Source organism: Cynoglossus semilaevis, chromosome 20 (assembly GCF_000523025.1).
Source record: "Cynoglossus semilaevis isolate Cse_v1.0 chromosome 20, Cse_v1.0, whole genome shotgun sequence".
Classification (NCBI taxonomy): Eukaryota; Metazoa; Chordata; class Actinopteri; order Pleuronectiformes; family Cynoglossidae; genus Cynoglossus; species Cynoglossus semilaevis.
Window position 1 is genome coordinate 9,497,912 of NC_024326.1, and position 18,627 is coordinate 9,516,538.

The 18,627-nt window shown below is 39.8% G+C and overlaps 4 protein-coding genes across 5 annotated transcripts; 2 read left to right on the forward strand and 2 right to left on the reverse strand.

Annotated features, from left to right (window-relative positions):
* Positions 1-211: 211 nt before the first annotated feature.
* On the reverse strand, positions 212-2,021 carry apoda.1 (apolipoprotein Da, duplicate 1). Its single transcript, XM_008334536.3, has 5 exons — positions 1,880-2,021; positions 1,634-1,768; positions 1,258-1,379; positions 1,060-1,145; positions 212-818 (listed from the first exon to the last, which is right to left on the reverse strand). Exons 2-5 carry the CDS (start codon positions 1,748-1,750, stop codon positions 583-585), a joined length of 561 nt encoding a protein of 186 aa, XP_008332758.1. The 5' UTR covers positions 1,751-1,768; positions 1,880-2,021; the 3' UTR covers positions 212-582.
* apoda.2 (apolipoprotein Da, duplicate 2) lies at positions 1,891-8,200 on the reverse strand. Of its 2 annotated transcripts, XM_025066396.1 has the most exons (8): positions 8,083-8,200; positions 5,956-6,057; positions 3,798-3,892; positions 3,566-3,699; positions 3,272-3,393; positions 2,939-3,027; positions 2,569-2,815; positions 1,891-2,023 (listed from the first exon to the last, which is right to left on the reverse strand). In XM_025066396.1, exons 4-7 carry the CDS (start codon positions 3,683-3,685, stop codon positions 2,574-2,576), a joined length of 573 nt encoding a protein of 190 aa, XP_024922164.1. In that variant the 5' UTR covers positions 3,686-3,699; positions 3,798-3,892; positions 5,956-6,057; positions 8,083-8,200; the 3' UTR covers positions 1,891-2,023; positions 2,569-2,573. The 2 variants fall into 2 exon arrangements, with proteins under 2 accessions (XP_024922164.1, XP_008332761.1); XM_008334539.3 differs by lacking the exon at positions 1,891-2,023 and having other exon boundaries at positions 2,507-2,815.
* Positions 8,084-10,409, forward strand: samd7 (sterile alpha motif domain containing 7). The gene is made up of 8 exons (XM_008334538.2): positions 8,084-8,209; positions 8,307-8,430; positions 8,518-8,642; positions 8,738-8,819; positions 8,972-9,630; positions 9,714-9,829; positions 9,907-10,017; positions 10,173-10,409. Exons 1-8 carry the CDS (start codon positions 8,107-8,109, stop codon positions 10,407-10,409), a joined length of 1,557 nt encoding a protein of 518 aa, XP_008332760.1. The 5' UTR covers positions 8,084-8,106.
* Positions 10,410-11,084: 675 nt separating this feature from the next.
* Positions 11,085-16,096, forward strand: sec62 (SEC62 homolog, preprotein translocation factor). Its single transcript, XM_008334587.3, has 8 exons — positions 11,085-11,184; positions 13,018-13,126; positions 13,899-14,004; positions 14,291-14,504; positions 14,929-15,024; positions 15,104-15,164; positions 15,247-15,366; positions 15,525-16,096. The coding sequence occupies exons 1-8, from the start codon at positions 11,149-11,151 to the stop codon at positions 16,094-16,096; spliced, it is 1,314 nt and encodes a 437-aa protein (XP_008332809.1). The 5' UTR covers positions 11,085-11,148.
* The last annotated feature ends 2,531 nt before the right edge of the window (positions 16,097-18,627 follow it).

The window sequence follows — 18,627 nt, forward strand, 5'->3', positions numbered from 1 at the left end:
CTTAACTTCAGACTTATAGAAATAGGTTCATGTGGAAATAATTCCGACCGCAAATTTAAGAGAAGAAACAAAGGTTCCGCCTCTTGTACTGGTTTGCAAAAAACCAAAACAAACAGCGACAATAAATCAAGCATAATAAGAATCAGCAATAAAAGAGACTCAAAATACCCACATTTTGTTAAAAAAGTAAACAAAGTAGTGACTTTATCAATCAAGGGGAAATTTGTTTTATTAACTAAACCATTGAAAAATAAAGCTGTGTCAAATGTGGCAGCATCAGTTTTATTTTACCTACTAGGGTTAAAAAATATTGACTTCCTTTATTAAGATGTTAAGAAAAGCAGAAAGACACTTTTTAGATTCACCAAAGCAGCAATAACTGAAAAAACTATTATATTTATATGTTTTGCATTAAAACATCCGCATTATATTTATCAAAATTAGGAAAAAACTGTTCCCTAACAACACAAACTACTTAACAGTTGACACAACACGTTTGAGTGAAAGGATTCATCCAAAAGGAGCGCTCCTCTGCTACCTTATCAACAACAGCGCCGTCTTGTGGTGCGTTTGCGATATTGCTCAGAGGGTTTTGTCACAACCCTGTTGTTTACTGGTAATCATTCTAGTAACATCGATGTTATTGTTAGAGAAGGTATCCCTAGCTTTTTGCAGCGTGGCTTCAGGGAGGGTTCTTGTTCGGCCCAGGATCCAGGCAAAGTCGACGTGGAAGAGCCTGAGGATGTCAGTGCAGGAGTAGACTAGGGCCACGTTCACATAGTCAGTGGACAGAATCCAGTAAGGAGAGAAGGGCAGCACTGTGGTGAAGACGTGAGATAGAAAGAAATATATTTAATTTAAATATAGTTCATTTCTGGGAGACCATGAGCAGGAAGTGAAGCATTTGTTCCAGATAGGTTTACGTGGGCTGGGTGTGCAACCAAACGGTATTATTTTTAAAAAAGGGAACCCTTACACACATAAGTAATTTGCCTGGATCTTATAGAAAGTGCACAGCAACACAAATGCATCAATACATCAGTCAACAAACATGCTCACCGTAGGAGTAGCTGATTCCCAGTTTGGCTGGATTCTTCATGTCCTCGATGACGCCAGTGCCTTCAATTTTTCTCAGCTCTCCTTTACTGATTAAGAAGGGAATTAGATTCCATTTTATATTTTAAGAAGCTCATTTAAAAGACATGAAATAAGTTCTATATTCAACATTGGCACCAAAAAACAGGAGGATGTACCCACAGGATTTCAGAGCTGACCACACGTATGGAGTTGTCCGTTCTCATGGAGAAATTGGTCTCAATGCAGCGTCCCTTCTCAAACTGAGCTGGGAGTTTTTCAATTTCAAACCAACGGCCCATGAACTGAGACAAAAAAAAACAACAAACAAACACACAAATTCAAAGGCAGTTGACAGCACTTAAAAAATAAATTTTAACTGAGCATAAATTATGAGCATCATGGGCATCAACGATTAAATAACGATTAAATGCTTAACTAATTGGAGAATTGACCTACAATATAGTGGACAGTGAGTAAAACTACAAGTACTGCACATATTTACATTGTTACCAACTTCAATACAATTCTTGTTCTACATATAAGCAAGTTTTTTTACCTGTCTGAGGTTGAAACCAGGTTGAACGGCAGGTTCTGGACACGGGCCCCAGTGGGGAACCTGGGCTGTGGTGAGTGAAAGAATGCATGCTAGAGCCAGAGCAACAGATAACTTCATGTTGAGTCAGGTCTCCGTCTGCAAAATATGTGAATCAAGAAGGTGACAAACTGAAGGCTGCACAGAAAGTATCAGTGTATGAACAGGTATAAATATGAAACTATAATCTTAACTGATATGTTTTCCCACCTCTGTGTCCTGGCAGTTCAGACTTCTTGTGTTGCCTTCTCTCCAAAATGCTGCTGTTTGAATTAGAGACATTGCTTTCCACGAGGTTTTACACCACTGCCACTCTGTGTCATCAATGGACGCCTTTGTGCCTCCAGCCTTATTCTGGACATAAAGCAAACTATTAGCAAATTGGAGTCACAGGAGAATTCCAGGACAACTGTTGCAAAATGAAAAAAAAAAAAGTTAAAAAATATAGATTTTACAAGTAAAGATTTGCAAGTAAAACATTTCACAAAATGGTATAAAAACAACTTAGAAAATAGCAGATTATAGAGTGGAATCAACAAGTTTGACTTGAAAATGACATGCCCTACTTAGCTCTGATTTAACAAAGGCATTGGCTAAATAAATTAGATCTAATTGGACAATTTAATTTGGTATCTCTTTGAGGATTTGGTGCAGCTTTTACAGTAGTATATGTTTGGTTCTGGGTGAAACATTTCTCTTATGTCAGTTTTGATAATGTCCTCACATTCACAGAGTTCTTACAGCAAAATTTTAGGGTTTAGAGTTTGATTCCATGAACTGACAAAGAACAACAAAGCACTGCAGGTACAGTACCGCAGCAGACACTGTGACCAGGACTTTTGTTTTATTGATTTTATTGCATTAGCATTGCAGTGTCACAGTAAATACATCCCTCTCACTGTGTTTACTGCTGCATGACACTACAGGTCGCTGCATCCTGGTTGGTGGTGATCAGCTTGTCCAACTTGACACCAATGGAGGACAGAATGCCATTGAGATCCTCCAGGGTCTCCTCAGGGAGGGTGGGCTGCCTGCTCAGGATCCAGGCGAAATTCACATGGAAAAGGCCGGCGTCGGTGCAGCTGTACACCAGGGCGTGGTTGTCGTAGTCGGTGGACAGAACCCAGTAGGGACCACGAGGAGAGTCTGGTGGTGGGACAGAAAAGCAAAGTCAGTTTACCAAATGAAACTGATAACGACAATAACCAAAAACATGAGAACGGTGATCATGTGGGAGAGAACGTGTTGGTGTAAATTAGGTGCAGTTACTCTCAAAGAAGGAGACGAGCAGCTTGGCAGGCTCAGATGGATCTGCAGTCACAGCGGTGCCAACGACAGAGCTAATGTTGCCATCAGAACTGAAAGAAATGCAGGTGAAGTGGTATATGTTTATAAGGCAGATCACAGCAGTCTATAAAGTAGTATCTGATTTAAAGATAATGTTGGTTAGGACAGGAGTAAGGCTACACAAGACAGAGTTTGATTGTACTTTCTAGTAATATAATAAATTAATGGTATCACCCACTTTAATGATAAACATAATTCTACTGCACATCTACAGAATCTCTGTGATTTCTTTGAACTCATGAACATGGTACTTACAGCAGCTCGCTGTTGAGGACACCCACCACTCCAGGGCTCTTCAGGCTGTAGGTGGCAGTGCAACAATCTCCCTTTTGGAAAAGGTTTGGAAGTCTCTGGATCTCATACCATTTACCAAGATACTGAAATTGAAAGTGCAGAAAAGACAAATGTCAGGTTAATAATTTTAAAACACCCAGACATTAGTTATTTTATATTTTGTGTTAAATATAAACAAGACCCACACAGTTGTAAATGATGAGACCTTTTCATAAATAAGGATAAAAAGAAAACAACATATTGTGTGATATTCACCCTGGTGGTGTCAAAGTCTTTCTGAACAGCAGGCTTGGGGCATCTTCCAGGTGCGATGACCTGAGCATTAGCCGCCAGGACGGACAGCAAAGCGATGGAAATTACCTGGAAAGCGTTCATCTCTACTTCACAACCTTCAAAATAAAAGCAGTGTTTTAGTGTTATAATGTGACATGCACTGAAGGCATTATAATGTTAACATATAAAACAGCTGCTGCAGCAGTTTACTCACCTGAGTCACCAAGGGGCAGTGACAATTAGTGTTTTGACGGGGCTTTTTATTGGTCAGTGAGCAGACGGCAGCTCCTCCTCTTTGTTTATGCAAGACTGTGTGTGAGAGAATTGGCACCTGTTCAGGTCTTTATTGTTTAAAGAGGCCTCCCACAGAGACAGGTGATTGACAGGTCTGTGTAGTTGGGACTAAAGTGTTTTGAAGGTCCCAGTGAAGTCAAATATTTAATATACTTCCAGGAGACATGTTTGCTAACGTCACAGATGTACTCTGTAAAAACATAGTAGGAAAATACCATGGCACAACAGTACATTCAACATCATATGGATTAAATAATGCAGGAGATGAGGATCTGATGCAGCAAGGCAGAAATCTGAGTTTTTTCAGCTATTTTAACTCAAATAATCACCAAAAAAAACAAAAAAACAAAGCACACGGACGAATGGAAAATAAGGGAGTAGAGGTGAGAGGGGCCGAGGCTGATTGGCTAAGAGAGGCGAGAAGGAAGCAAGGAAACAGAGGGGGCAGGTGCAAACAGAGAGACAGATTACAGGGAGAGGGGCAGGCAGGAGGGGGACTCAAGTGCCCCCCGCACCAGCCCTCAATAATAAATGATTACTATAGAAGATGGATTAACAGGCAGGAGGGAGGCCAGAACAGACTGTGTTAATCATTATAAATTATTATATAGATATATTCATATTAACTATTACATTGTAAATAAAAACAAAGCTTGTTCTAACTTCTTGGTAAGAACAGTGCAACCAATAATAATAATAATAATAATAACCAGATTATCATCCACAGTTCAGGGCATGAAGGTTCTTCTGATGAAGACCAGCAGAACCAGAGGAAGTGCAGGTGATCTGAATGGTGGGTTGTTTCTGTAATTAGAGGTTGGAGGGTGTCTACGTCTGCACTGACCCACTGGACTAAGAGACAATCCTGTTTGTCGAGGTTTAGCTCGCTCTGATCCTTTTGCCTCACGGTGACTCTGTAATACTTGATGTAAATCCTTCATAAAAAGCTTACACGCAGCAGATTCCTAAATTAGGGGTTTACCTTTTCCTAATGCTCTGATCTGTCAGTTTCTAAGTCCAATGGTAAGTTTCTGTCTTTCTAAATAACTCAATGTCACTGTGTCCTTGTGCTCTCCATGTGATGAGCTGTTTGGTTCTGATGTGTCAATGATGTATAATGATACAGAACCGCAGTTTCATTGCTCTGTCTTTAAGATTCTTATATAAACCTGTGCATCAATGTCATGTATGCATGCCATTGATTATATTATATTATTAGCCATTTGAAGATGTAATTATTTTGCATTAAGGATGTAATCATGATATTTTATTATTTTAGATCAATTCAATGGTGACTAACTCCTACAGTATGATGTAACATAAGCTATATTGACAGATATAACAGAGACAACAAAGTGTCAGACACGTGATCGGAGTGAACAGACTGAAAAGACTCTTGTTAAATTAACTACTTGCAATAATGAAAGGGGAAATAAAGAAAATGCAGTTAAAGGGCATTATTTTTGTGACGTGAACGCAAAACCACATACTATGATGGACCAGGTAATAATGTTTGAAGGACTTACAGTTCTATGTGTTTTCAGTCAGTCCTGTGTTCTCTCCCTTCAACAATGTTAGCCTTAGATTTATTAAGACCTACCATAACACAGTGCAAGTTGCATAAATGATAAGACTGAAAGGATAATCTGGCCAACATTGAGTCCTGAACTGCAGAGGACCACTGACACCCCGCCTCAAAACAAAACTGTTTTGAAAAGTTTTCTTCAAGCAGAATGGTTTAACTGTGAGTATTTTCCATGCTGTCGTAAGGAAAGGCTGGTTATTTTGCTACTAGAAAAGGAAGCTGAGCATTTAGGTGTCTTAACTAAGGCCTAAAGTGCTAACAAGGGATTAGTGAGGTAAACGTTGAGAGCGGCTTAGCACTTAATGCTCAGGACCATTGCTGCTTCAGTAATTACAGTTGCAGTTCGTAGCAAGCAGTTGGATGGAGATCACTGTGATGTCAGGACAGGAGGACTTAAGGCAGATGATAAGGTCGGCTAATGGAGATGAAATGAATCTGTATTTAAAAGGTCTCTTTTAGTTAAGGCAGATAGTTGCAATTAGACTTCACTCACTCTGGGTGGATACTGACGGAGGCTGTTTGACTGTCAGTGATATCTGAAGAACAAACTCTTCACAGATCTCCGATCACTTCAAGTCTTCTTGTCCTTTTTGACCTGAAAACAGAAAGAGTTTGGAGCAGGTAAGTCGATCTTTCATCGACATACTTATCGTATCTTAACTGTTACTGCTGTCAGTTAATACAAGTAGAATTTATTCCTTTATGATGAAGTTAAAATCTATGCATTTCAGAATTAGTGTATGACAAAAGAAAAGAGTGTGTAACTAAATAATCCCAATGAGATCACATTTACAATTATGCATTTAGCAGACGCTTTTATCCAAGGCGACTTACAAGAGGAGAATTAACATAAAGGAACTAATAACTTCATAAAAGTATACATTTAATCTCATTAAACTGGACTATGTAAACCTATATTAAAAAGTCAACATTTGATTTAATTATGTAAAATTATTAACCTAATCTCTAAGTGTAATAATAATAATAATAGTAATATACAGAATTAAATGGACTATTATTTAAATCTAAGTAAATGTGTGTAATTATGTCATTGGATTAACAAGCACCAGACAATTCTTCTGTCTTGTCTGAAATGACCTCCTCGGAGCTTCAACTAAGTCGTCAGCATTTTTTCATTCTTGTAATGGGATTAACCAGGCAGCAGAAAATCCAAGGTGTCTAATCCCTGCAATTGGCAGCTGTGGCACATCCTCTGTTTGCGACTAATTTATTTTTACCATATTTTACAACATCTATTTGACAAAAATATTTTACTTAAAGCCTCATTGGAGTTCTGTTGTGTGTGTCTTCTGACCCGGTTGTGTTCCAGACCAGTCTTCAATTGTAAATGTCCAGCACAAAAAGAGGAACCACAGACGGTTGAGCAACTCATGTGTTTTATAAAATAAGAAATGAGCAAAGACTACACCTGAGTTGTGGCTGGATACAACATGCACACTGACTGATGCATGTGTTTGATTTTTAAGTGAAAAGTCTCATCTTTGGTATTATAATCTGCTGTGGAGGTCAGAGGTCAATCCTATATCTTTTTTTTGTATTTATTTGTTTTTAGATTTAATCAGATCAAAGTATTTTTCCAGGAATTCAATCAGATGCCAGTGTTTATTTTAGTGGAGGATGTGTAACAGGAACAAGGCTTCACATTAGCCCTGGAGACTTAACACAGAAACATATGCCCCCATATGTGCTGCTGCTAGCTGTTGTAGTTGCCAGGCAGGCAACATGTGTTCACACCAAATAGCTCCACCTAAACCGATTGCATCCCCACATTTATCCTCAGGGTGTTTTTAGGACATCCTGCGAGCTAACGGAGCCTAATGGGCTTAGCACTTAGGGTGTATTGTTCGCCGTGCTTACAGTACAGGTTTGCTGAGGGTAAAACTCTAGACATGGGGATTACCTCCAACACATCCCTTTAAAGTGCTGTATATTCAGGAATTAGCTAATAGGATTGTCGGGGGAGCAGGGGCCTGGCAAAGTGGGACTGTGAGGAGTTGGACGGTCCAGCAGGGCATGAGGTCAGCAGATGTATCTAGCAGACTGTTGCAGGACTAATGAAGGGATTACAGCTTTTAGATTAGTAAGATTTCAATGGCAACTTGAGGGGCTGCTGGTAATGCAACACGGCTGGAGGCAAATCTAACAGCACAGATAGACAGGGGGAGACGGGAAGAAGAAGTGTTAGGCCTATGTATATTTATAATTTTTAAATTACATATGAAGGTGTACAGAGCCGGTTGTCTCACCTATAGATATTGCTTGTTACTATGTTTGAATAAGTCGTTTTTCTTTCAACAAATTTTGCACATGGTATAATTAATATAAAAGCTGTCTGTTACATGTAACACTGCATATCGAAACTATTTATTTATATTATTGACTTATTTTTTAGGTCAGTTAAGTTTGAAACGAATAAAGATGCAAAATGTCACCTGATGCTGTAAATAACTTTGCTTGAAATGAACTACCGACCTCTAGTGGTACTGACGAGGATTTTCAAGCATTGTATTAGTTTTTCTGATTTATCACAAAGAGTTTGAATTTAGATGTGTGTATAATAAATGGTAAATGTTCAGTTTTCTATGTTGGTTTTATTTACCTCAGAGTTTGAAGGTGGTGAATCATGACTCCGAGGGAGCAACTGAGGAAAATGACAGCACTGGGAGAACAGGGGGGATTGGATGAGAAACACTGGTATCGTCTGGTTAACGGCATGTCTGCTGGAGGTAGGAAAAAACAAACAGAGGAAAAAAAAGCTGAGTGTTGAAAACATCAAACTGATGTCAGTGATTTATATGCCATCAATGGTGATTTCTCTTGCAGAGCTAAGACAGAGACAGGAGTTAATGATAAGGAACCAGATGGCCATGGCTCCTCAGATTCTGGCCCAGGGGGAGCAGAGGTTACAAGGAGTTCCAACGCAATTTGAACCTCACTTCATGGAGAGGTGTGCAGTGGGTTTTTTTTTTCATATCTAAAAAAATAACCCACATTATTATATGTAAGGGAAACCTTCTTGTGTTTCTCTTTACAGGGAGTTGGTTCCTCCAACAGAGGTGGTGTCTTCTGAGGCCAGACAAATGCACATGGGGCCTCACCTTGGTCCACCTCTGACACCACATGCCAATGTCCTACCAGGAAGAGGCTTCCCTGGAACAGGTGAGCAGATATAATGCATTACACAATTATGCACATTTATGGTTCTACATTTTTAAATCAGATTATTTAAGAATATTTTTTTCTTCTTCTCATAGCCGGCTACAGCTTCTTGTCTACGGAGCCAGTGGAAACAGTTGCTCGTCGTCAGGAGCTCATTCATAAGCAAAATATTGCCAGGTGGGGTTTGTAGAAAGTCAGTAGCATCTTACAAAACATTTAATGTGTTCTTGATCTGCATCATATTTTTTGCAAACACAATTTCATTCAGAATTACAGCATTTGCAAGAAAAGTTAGATAATGTGTTTTTATACATTATCATGTGGCCCAGGATGGAGATGAATGCCATCTTGCATCAAAAGGAGCTAGAAAATGCCCACCGGAAAGGACTTCTAGGAATCGATAATCCCATGTCTTATCCCTCCAACCACATGGCTTTGAGGTGTCGTCAGCGCATGCCAGATGGACATGACGTCTTTGTCCACCGCCCCACCATGGACGATCTTCAATCCAACAACATACTCATGTCTACCAGCCCATATCCACCAATTAGCACGCTGCATAGAGAGAGAGGACGCAGGGCTGGCAGGAGACCCACAGCCCACAAGAGTGCTGAGGGTCATGCTGCCAACCTCAAGATTCAAAGTGAAGATAAAAGTGCAAGCCCAGGAGCCACATCAGGGGAGGAGAAGGAAGCGGAGCCAAAAGGGGACATGGGAGAGGACTGTGTGGCCAGTAAAACAAATCACCAAACCAAAATAGGCTCTGAACTTACCACAGGAAACAGGAAGAATTATAAAGAAGGGGAGGCAAACCTGAGGAAAGCCGGTGTGACCAATCAAGACACTTGCACTGATGGGACCAATGGTGGCTCAACAGATAAAGACATATCCAGCCAATGTCCCTCGTTCATGTATCCCTCAGCAGGTGGAGGCCTCACAGGGATGCCTTACATGTTTCCAGTCCCAGGGAACAGTTTCCTCCCAACTGGTGAGTTATGCAAATAATTACAAATACAATTCAAAACAATGCGAGGTATATGGATATAAACAGTTGTTTTTATATATTGCCAGGTTCACGGAATGTTTTTCTTAATGGGGATGATGTGTCTGAGGACATAAGAAAGTGGACGGTCCATGATGTTTACAACTTTATCAACAGTATACCCACATGCTCAGAATATGCCCAGGTTTGTGTTTTGTTGAACAAGTCTACCTGTTTACTGTTGTGTCTGTTTTGCTAATGAGAGTTGATTCCCATGTGCAGACATTCAAGGACCACATGATCGATGGAGAAACACTACCACTGCTCTCAGAGGAGCATCTGCTCGACACACTGGGTCTCAAGCTGGGGCCAGCACTTAAGATCCGATCACAGGTGAAAAAAGTTTGGAAAGTCACCACCATGTGATAAATAAAAAAAATGGGGGTTGTTGTGTGCAAGAAGAAGAAGGTTGCTTGCTTCAAGCATACAAACATATTCGCAAAAACTAAACGTAAAGAATTGTGTCAACTTTCTTTATTCTGCCACAGGTGTCGAAGCGCATGGGGAGCATGTTTTACAGCATGAACTTACCTTTGTCTACTAACACCGTGCAGGGGACTCTTGAGAAGCCTGGGGAACGTTCCTCAGACATTGGTTCGCCTGTAAACTGCAACAGTGAGGACTTGATGGCGAGCCCACGAGACACTGATGTCCTCAAGTCCACAGAGCATATCCGTGATACAGAAATTAATTCCCCTCCATCTGCCTGCAGTGAAACAGTTTGATTAGCACGGACACGTGTGGACAGGCTCAGTCTTACACCTCTCAAAAAGAACAGAAACAACTGGTATAGATTTGTTCGCATAACTGGATTAGAGATAATTTAATTATGACACAGCTTTCTATACAGTCACCATAACATAAACTAAATATATACATATTTCTACAGACTTTGACCTCTATATTCTGGTTGTAGTGTTAAACTCTAAAAAGGTTTTGAAATGTTACACTACAGATGTTTAATTAATTGATACTGAATTGTACTCATATTAAATTGTTACTTTCTTGTAAATAAAGACTTTTTGTAATAGTATGGAGTGTTATATTTTTCTCACTAAACAGAAAAATTGATTCATGGCCTTTTTTTCTAAATCTGATGACGCTGGTTAAAAACCAGCCACAAAGCTCTCATATTTGTAACTGTTTTCTTCTCAAGTCTTTAAAAATGTTGTTTATTTAGGGTCAAAAACGGATAATGATTTATTATCTTATTTATTTCCGTGAGTTAAATTCTCCTAGAAGGAACCTTATTTGATATTTCTGAACTGTTTAATATTTATGCCAAAATGCAATTTCATAAATTTCAACAAGCATTAGAGCTAATCCTAATCGATAACTAATAAATAACTACTGTTCACTTATCTACAGTGTAATTATACTAGATCATCCGGTAATCTCGCGATACTACAAAGTAAATGCGCGCTCGCTGTGTCGCTCACGTTAGACGAGCTGAGTTGGAGCGTCATGGCGGAGCGCAGGAGATACAAGAAACGGATCCAGGTAACATCACTGACTGTTAAACGCTAATGGTATAGGATGAAGGGCAAGACAACATATAGAAAGACGTCCATTTGCAGGGATGTTACTTACGGTAACATCATGGGTGGGGAGTAGTTTAAAGGCGACGATTATTGCCAAATGATGGCTAGTAAAAGTTAGCATTAGCTGGTTGGAGACAACAAATATGACTGTTTTGGTTTTTTAAAAAGATATATATTTCTGAGCGTGTGGATTTCCACCCTGCTTTATGTTGCTACTACACACAGATATTACCAGTGTAATAACAGCTTTATACCTGTGCTGAGCTGAGGAGAGCCTGGGCAGAATGGAGAGAACTGCTGGCAGAGCTGCGTCAGCTCAAAGCAGACGTATTTACATAACCTGCAACTATCTGTGCGACTTTTAGTCATGCAGTATCAACAGAGTGATTCATACTGTAACATATGAGGCAGGCGGGAGAAGCTGTAAATATCAACAGCATAACTGTAAGTGTACGCATCATGTATGCTGTAAACTGCATACATTGATGGTACACACAGACAGACCTACTCGAGTGTCAATCCCTTTAATACGTTGATCTTGCTTTATATTGTTCCAGCAAATCCTTTTAAAAATAAAATTGCCACATATAGATGAAAAAAACAGTTAGCTGGTTTTGTCTGCAAAGAATGTGTCACTGTAAAGAATGCAGAAATAAAAAGCAGAAGAAGAAGGTGCTATAAACATTTTAAGTATCTTCTTACCTGGTTATGATCCACCTGCATGGAATACTTCAGATCAGTAGTGTCTTTGTTGGTTCTGGAACTTGAAATAAAAGTTATACATATAGATTGGAAATTGTTGTTTGCCTTATGTACATAAAAAAAAGTCACCAACTTGTCTGAGCCAGCGGTCAACATCGGCAGCTTTGTTAATAATACGACTGAACAACTGTCCACACCAGAGGCCTGCTTCTTTGTTCTGTTCTGTGAAGTTGCACACCTACAACAACAGAGGTGCAAACTGTTGAAATTAATTAACATTTAATACAGTCAGTTTCATTTGAGTTTAGGAAGTCTTACTTACACTTGTATTGCTTCTTCTTCTTTTTTGCTTCCTTAAGACAGCTGCTCTGTATCCTTTAAAATACACAATCTGCCCAACTGGTTTTTTGTTTTTCTTTCATTACAGTTATATAATTATACCCCAAAATCTCTGGATTAGATTCAAAAGAAAGGGGAAAAGGATAAAGACAAACAATTGAAAGAAATATATATTGCATACTTTACATACAATCTTATATATATAGTTTTTCATTTGATTTTTTTTGAGATGCAATGTCAGTCAAAGAAGGACCGTAGAAGAGTCTTATTTTATAATGGATTCCTTGTGCATTTCAGGTTGAGTTGCATTGCAGACATTCTTTTGTGAAATTAATGCTTTAATTAACTTGAATGTGTGTAAAGCTGGTACAGCTGTACTTGAAGGGACCTCTTGGAAAATGTAATCAGGTTTCTAATGCTACAAAAACTGTAACGTAATATAAACTGGCATGGACTGTACTTTAGTCGTTGCACAATCTTATCTTCAAAGACCCTCTTTTAGCTGAAACCAGTTGGTCTGCTGGGTTTAAACCAGCTGGATCATCTAACTGCAACAGCGATCTCTCAGTAGCAGAGATTCATGAAATGGCACAGTGTGACTTCTACCTGTTCCCCTCAAACAAAGGCCTGTTTCATGGAGCAGTTTTCCTCATGTTGCCGGTCACAGCAGCTGACCGGGATACTGCAGCAGTGTGTGTGCTGTGTGTGTGATTCTGGGGATTAATCTGGATGGTTTTTTTGGCCCCTGCAGGAAGTGAGTGAACTCACCAAGGAGGAGAAGGCAGCAGCCAAGTACCTCCGCTTCAACTGCCCCACCAAGTCCACCAACATGATGGGTCACAGGGTTGACTACTTTGTTGGTAAGTCTTAGTTTGTGTTGTGAGGAGACAGGTGAAGGTGTCAACATGCAGCAACTACATTGTGTAACGTCATGTATTTGTCTGTGCCGTGGTAGATGAGATGGCTGTCACATTTTACCTGTAATGTGAACAATCGTGCCAAAAAATGGGAATTGAGCAACAAGCAATCTGAACATTGCCCTAGGAGAGAGTGGAGTGGGAATTGAAAGTCAGAAGCTGATTTTCATTTATTTATCATGCTCTCTCTCTTACACACACAGAGGTTTCTAATGACGGCAATCAGTTGTGTTGGTTTTAGTCAAAGTAAATAAATCCTGCACCGTGTGGCTGTTGCTATAGTGATGCACAGTGTAGAGACTGTCTATTTAAAAGAAATAGAAGATATTTTCATTGCAGCGTCCTTCAAAAGGACAGTTGTCTGTTAGGAGTGGTGTTTACTTTTTGACCACTAAAAGGTCGCCTCAGGTTAAAGATCCAGCTCATTCAAGTCAATATCTCTGTGAACATCAAGCAACAAGCTCTGAAAGAATAGTCATTATTGAAGCTGTGTTCATCCTGGTGACACAAACCAGACTACAATGATCTTTCTGTTGATATAGGAGGTGTACACAACAGGTAACCTTATCAGTGTTCACTTTTCAACACTCTTCAGGTTATAGGTTAACTCTAAAATAAAATATTAAACACACAAATCTGTACATAAACTGAATATATCATGTGCATCATGTGGATAAATATCTACTGTCCTAGTAACATGTGTTCCTACATTTAGCCTCAAAAGCAGTGGACTGTCTGCTGGACTCTAAGTGGGCCAAGGCTAAGAAAGGAGAGGATGCTCTGTTCACTACCAGGGAGTCTGTGGTCGATTACTGCAACAGGTCAGCTGCCAAACAAACCAACGCACGTTTTAACCAGACTTAACTTTTAACCAGACTTGAATGGAAACTTGTTTGTTTTTGTTTCTCAATACCTGTCTGTTGTACCAGTGTAACATTCAAGTACAGTAGGAAAGCACAACATTTCTAGGGATTTACATTTTCATTCTGACTACTGATATCAGTAACATTTGTTCACTGCAGCAGTGGTTTGTAAAACTCCAGATATTACATTTTAATCTGTATATTTGTTTACTGTCCTGGGGTAAATTCATGTATTTCTCTGCAGACTTCTAAAGAGGCAGTTCTTTCACCGAGCTCTTAAAGTGATGAAGAAAAAACCTGAGAAAGACACAAAGAAAGAAAAGGAGAAAGAGAAGGAAAAAGAGAAGGAGAAACCCAAGAGTGACAGCAGCAAAGAGGAGGAAAAGAAGAGCAAGAAGGAGAAGGAGAAAGAGAAGAAGAAGGAGTCTGAGGCTGTGGAAACTAAGAAAGACAAAAGTGTAAGTGTCCAACAACTCTTCTGACTGAGTGGAGTTGATCTGAGTTCAGTGCCTTTGCTTTAGTGGACTTGATCTGAGTTCAGTGCCTTTGCTTTATGACTAGTCACTGTTGACGTGACTCAGCCGATCAGATAAATTTCGTAATTTCAAAATAAACTAGCAGCAGCGTTAGTTTGCTATGCAAGTTCAAAGTACAACATGTGTCAGATGATTTAAAGTCCATGAAATAAACTTTGTTTCATGTAAATCCAACCTAGATGTAGTAAATGCACTAAAAATACTAAACATGCATTTCATTTTACAGGACAATACACATAGAATTACAGAAATAAACGTTAGGTCTATGTTGAGAAGTGTTACTCAAACCATCAGGTTTACTGTAAACAAACTAACTCTCAGGAAAATGTTCTCTCCTGACTGACAGGATGACAGTCCTGAAACCCCAAAGAAGAAGAAAGAGGTGAAGAAAAAGTTCAAACTGGAGCCTCATGAAGATCAGCTGTTCTTGGACGGGAACGAGGTGAGTCTGCACCCAGAGCAGATTGTACTGATGCCACTGACGCCCCAAAGAAAACACCCAACATATCCCTGTGCTGCAGGTTTACGTGTGGATTTATGATCCTGTTCATTTCAAGACATTTGCCATGGGACTGATCCTGGGTGAGTAAAGAACGTGGTCTGTTCTTAAAGTCTTCCACCAAACACTGCTGCTGTAACCATCTTGTGTGTTGTGTCATTTCAGTCATCGCCGTCATTGCAGCCACACTGTTCCCTCTGTGGCCAGCAGAAATGCGTGTGGGAGTTTACTACTTGAGTGTGGCAGCAGGCTGCTTCGTGGCCAGTATACTGCTTCTAGCTGTTGGTAAGACAGAGTTCAAAGTGCTGCAAAGGGTTAAAAACCAAGACTCAAGTCTGCAGCAAATTGTCTTCATTTTATAACTTTGAACTTGGAGCAGCAGACAGAGAGTCATGCACAAGAAATATTAATCTCACTGGTTTCTTCCTTTTTTCCTCCCTCAGCCCGCTGCATCCTCTTCCTAATCATCTGGGTGGTCACTGGAGGGCGCCACCACTTCTGGTTCCTTCCCAACCTGACAGCAGATGTGGGTTTCATCGACTCATTCCGGCCACTTTACACGCACGAGTACAAAGGACCACGGGCCAGCAGCAAGAAGAGCTCGGACAAAACGGAGGAGAAGGACGGCTCCACGTCTACCAAGGCTCAGAAATCAGACAGTGAGGAGAAGTCAGACAGCGAGAAAAAAGACGGAGACGAGGAGGACGAAGAGGAGGAGGAGGAGAGCAAAGAGGCAGGGCTGGTGGAGAGTAGAGACGCAGAAGTGGAGGGGACAGGGACGGACCGGCAGTCGGACACAGACAGCGACAGACGTGAGGACGAGGGATCACAGCACAGCAATGGAAACGACTTTGAGATGATCACCAGAGAAGAGCTGGAGCAGCACACAGAAGAAGAAGAAGAAGAAGAGGAGGAGGAGGAGGAGGAGGAGGAAGAGCAAGAGGATGTGGTTCCCTTCACTGACAGGAAAGAAGACAAAGGTTGTGAGACTAAACCTCAGACTGTTGAAACATAAACTTATATAACCCCATTACTTCCTTCTCTTCTGTCTGTCTCATGCCCTCCTGTGATCCAGGACCTAAGGTTCTGGATCCCTGAGCTCATCCAGGCCCACAGAGTCTTCATCTGTTTTTGTTGGGCTGCCAACAAAGTCCACCAACAGACCAAAACCAGGACAGACCTGACTCTTACATGTCAATGACTACAACGGTGGAGGGGAAGATTAAAATAAAGGACAAATGACAGATCAGACTCCTCCCACTCTAATCTTATTTATGTCATGTAAACAAAACTACCACCGGTCATGTCTGCCTGAGAAAGCTGTCAACAAAAACCATCAGACCAACAACTCCATTGTCTTCTCAGTCATTATTTTTGTCTCCCTTTACAACTTTTACTGTAACCAGTGTTGGGAGTCCAGTCCAGGACTCGTGACTTGACTTGAACCTGAGCAGTTAGGACTCACACTAACTCTAATCCACGGAGACTCGACTTGAACTTTTTTTTTTCCCTTCACTGACTTGTAATAAATTCCATTTTAACCTCTTGTCATCAAAAATGTCTGGGACAAACAGCTCATGGTTGGGGATGCAAACAGAAACTAGACTGGACCTAAGACTCAGTTTGGACTCTTCCTCTTTAACTCTGATTCTAACTCAGGGTGAATTGACACCAAATTAATTTTTCTGTATCACAGGAGTAAATAAACAGTTAGGTGTGAATCTGTCGCTGACCACAAAGCCTAAGACTTGACTAAGCCTGAACTTTGTGACATTTTAACTTGGACACAAGTACTAAAGACTGGACCACAATGCAGCATTCAGTCTCTTGTTTGTGAGATTATAGCAGAGTATTTTTCAATTTTGTAATTTTTTTTTAACCACTATTTATTTTCTCAATAGATTTGTCCTTTGGCCCATAAACCTAATGGAAAATGTCAGGTATTAAAGATGTTTTATTCAGGAGTAAGGAACCAAAACATACTCAACTGTTAGGATATGGGTAACAGACAGACAGACTCGAATTAAGAGACATTTTCTGTTGTTATAATAGTCCACCATATTTTCTATTTTCTAGATCAGTGAAGCCAGAGATCATCCACCAGAACATGTGACACGATGTCGCCAAATCCTGCACACATGACCTGAAGGAAACTGAAAATCACCTGACTTTGCTTTTTTTTTAAAAACAAAACTATGAACTAATCAAAAGTAGTTGTTGTTGAGTCTGACAGTTTTCTCAGGCAGCACTTTGGCCAAAGTGACCAGCGTATCTGCTTTGAAACAGATGCCGGGTGGACCAATTCATCAAGTTTACTAAGGAAATTAAAGTTATAAACAGATCATGTTGTTCCAGGGAAGCAACAATTGGAGGTACTCACTGTTGTCAAATGCTTGTTGGATTAACAGTTTATAATCTCAGTGCAATCCTGTCAGTCTAGAGGTTTGTCTAGTTTGTGTTTAGTACGGGAGCCAAACATAAATATTAACAACAAAAAAAATCAAAATGCAGTGCCAAAACACAAGACTTTAGCTCAGCATGCTGATGTGAGTCAGTCCATTCAGTCCTCAGTCAGAGCTCAGTTCCTGTCTGCCATGGTCCAAACTGTTATTCACAAAACCTGACTGGAAAATGTCTACAGTAGATTTTTCTGTCAAGTCATAGTGAGAATTATATTAAAGAGAAAGAAAAAAAACATAGAAGTTTATCATTTATAAATGGATTATATTGATATTAAATATATACAAACAGTCTCAGATACTATTACAACTTCTTTTCTTTTGTACTGGAAATATGAATTATACGGCACATGTTTATTACGGCCATTTTGTTTTCATATGTTAATGGGGGTACTTGTTATTTAAGGGAATCATCTGGGATCTGAAAACCACAGAAATGTTATTAGAAAATCATCAGCAACTATTTTTACACTTGTTACAGTCACATTGAATGTGTCGTCCGGTCGGTTGTGCTCGGCCGCAGCTGTATTTGTCTAATTAACAACAGTCAGTCATAAAATTTGTGGCTTGTGTAACACAGTAACAGCTGTCTGTCATTTCCGTCATCATCTGACTTGGCAAAAATAAGTCACTTACTCTTAGCACAATACTTTAAGAAAAAAAAAAGATTAAAAAAAAACAAAGTCTCCCACTTGTTTCTGACTGTTGCACAGTATCACTCTGTTATTTGTTGTAGTATTATTAATACTCTCTATGCTGCTGCTTCTCATCACACATTTATGGGGGACGGAAAAGTGGAAGAAAAAAACAAAAATCTGTCGTATCTCTGCTCAGAAACTTGTCTTTGGATCACTTAGCTGTCCATTTTAGGATCGGTGTCATTCTGAATACTGTCCCATGCAATATTGGAGCATAATTTAATTAAAAAAATGGATGTCTGGAAATATATCTGTATCTTATTATTGCAATAAAAAAATGAGAAAGCAACTGAGTCCTGGGAGATTTTTCTAGCACTGTGGTGTATGTAGTTTGTATTTGTATGTGAGTATGTGAAACACATAGCTAAAAAACAAAATTAAGCCAAAAA

Coding starts and splice junctions, on each gene's coding strand:
- apoda.1 (XM_008334536.3), bottom strand. CDS start 1,750: ATGAAGTTATCTGTTGCTCTGGCTCTAGCATGCATTCTTTCACTCACC. Junction 1,380..1,633: donor CTGGTTTCAACCTCAGACAG/GTAAAAAAACTT, acceptor TTTTTGTCTCAG/TTCATGGGCCGTTGGTTTGA. Junction 1,146..1,257: donor GTGGTCAGCTCTGAAATCCT/GTGGGTACATCC, acceptor CTTCTTAATCAG/TAAAGGAGAGCTGAGAAAAA.
- apoda.2 (XM_025066396.1), bottom strand. CDS start 3,685: ATGAACGCTTTCCAGGTAATTTCCATCGCTTTGCTGTCCGTCCTGGCG. Junction 3,394..3,565: donor AAGACTTTGACACCACCAGG/GTGAATATCACA, acceptor TTTCAATTTCAG/TATCTTGGTAAATGGTATGA. Junction 2,816..2,938: donor GCTCGTCTCCTTCTTTGAGA/GTAACTGCACCT, acceptor TCCCACCACCAG/ACTCTCCTCGTGGTCCCTAC.
- sec62 (XM_008334587.3), top strand. CDS start 11,149: ATGGCGGAGCGCAGGAGATACAAGAAACGGATCCAG. Junction 11,185..13,017: donor GATACAAGAAACGGATCCAG/GTAACATCACTG, acceptor TGGCCCCTGCAG/GAAGTGAGTGAACTCACCAA. Junction 14,005..14,290: donor GTGGTCGATTACTGCAACAG/GTCAGCTGCCAA, acceptor ATTTCTCTGCAG/ACTTCTAAAGAGGCAGTTCT.
- samd7 (XM_008334538.2), top strand. CDS start 8,107: ATGACTCCGAGGGAGCAACTGAGGAAAATGACAGCACTGGGAGAACAG. Junction 8,210..8,306: donor TAACGGCATGTCTGCTGGAG/GTAGGAAAAAAC, acceptor TTTCTCTTGCAG/AGCTAAGACAGAGACAGGAG. Junction 9,631..9,713: donor GAACAGTTTCCTCCCAACTG/GTGAGTTATGCA, acceptor ATATATTGCCAG/GTTCACGGAATGTTTTTCTT.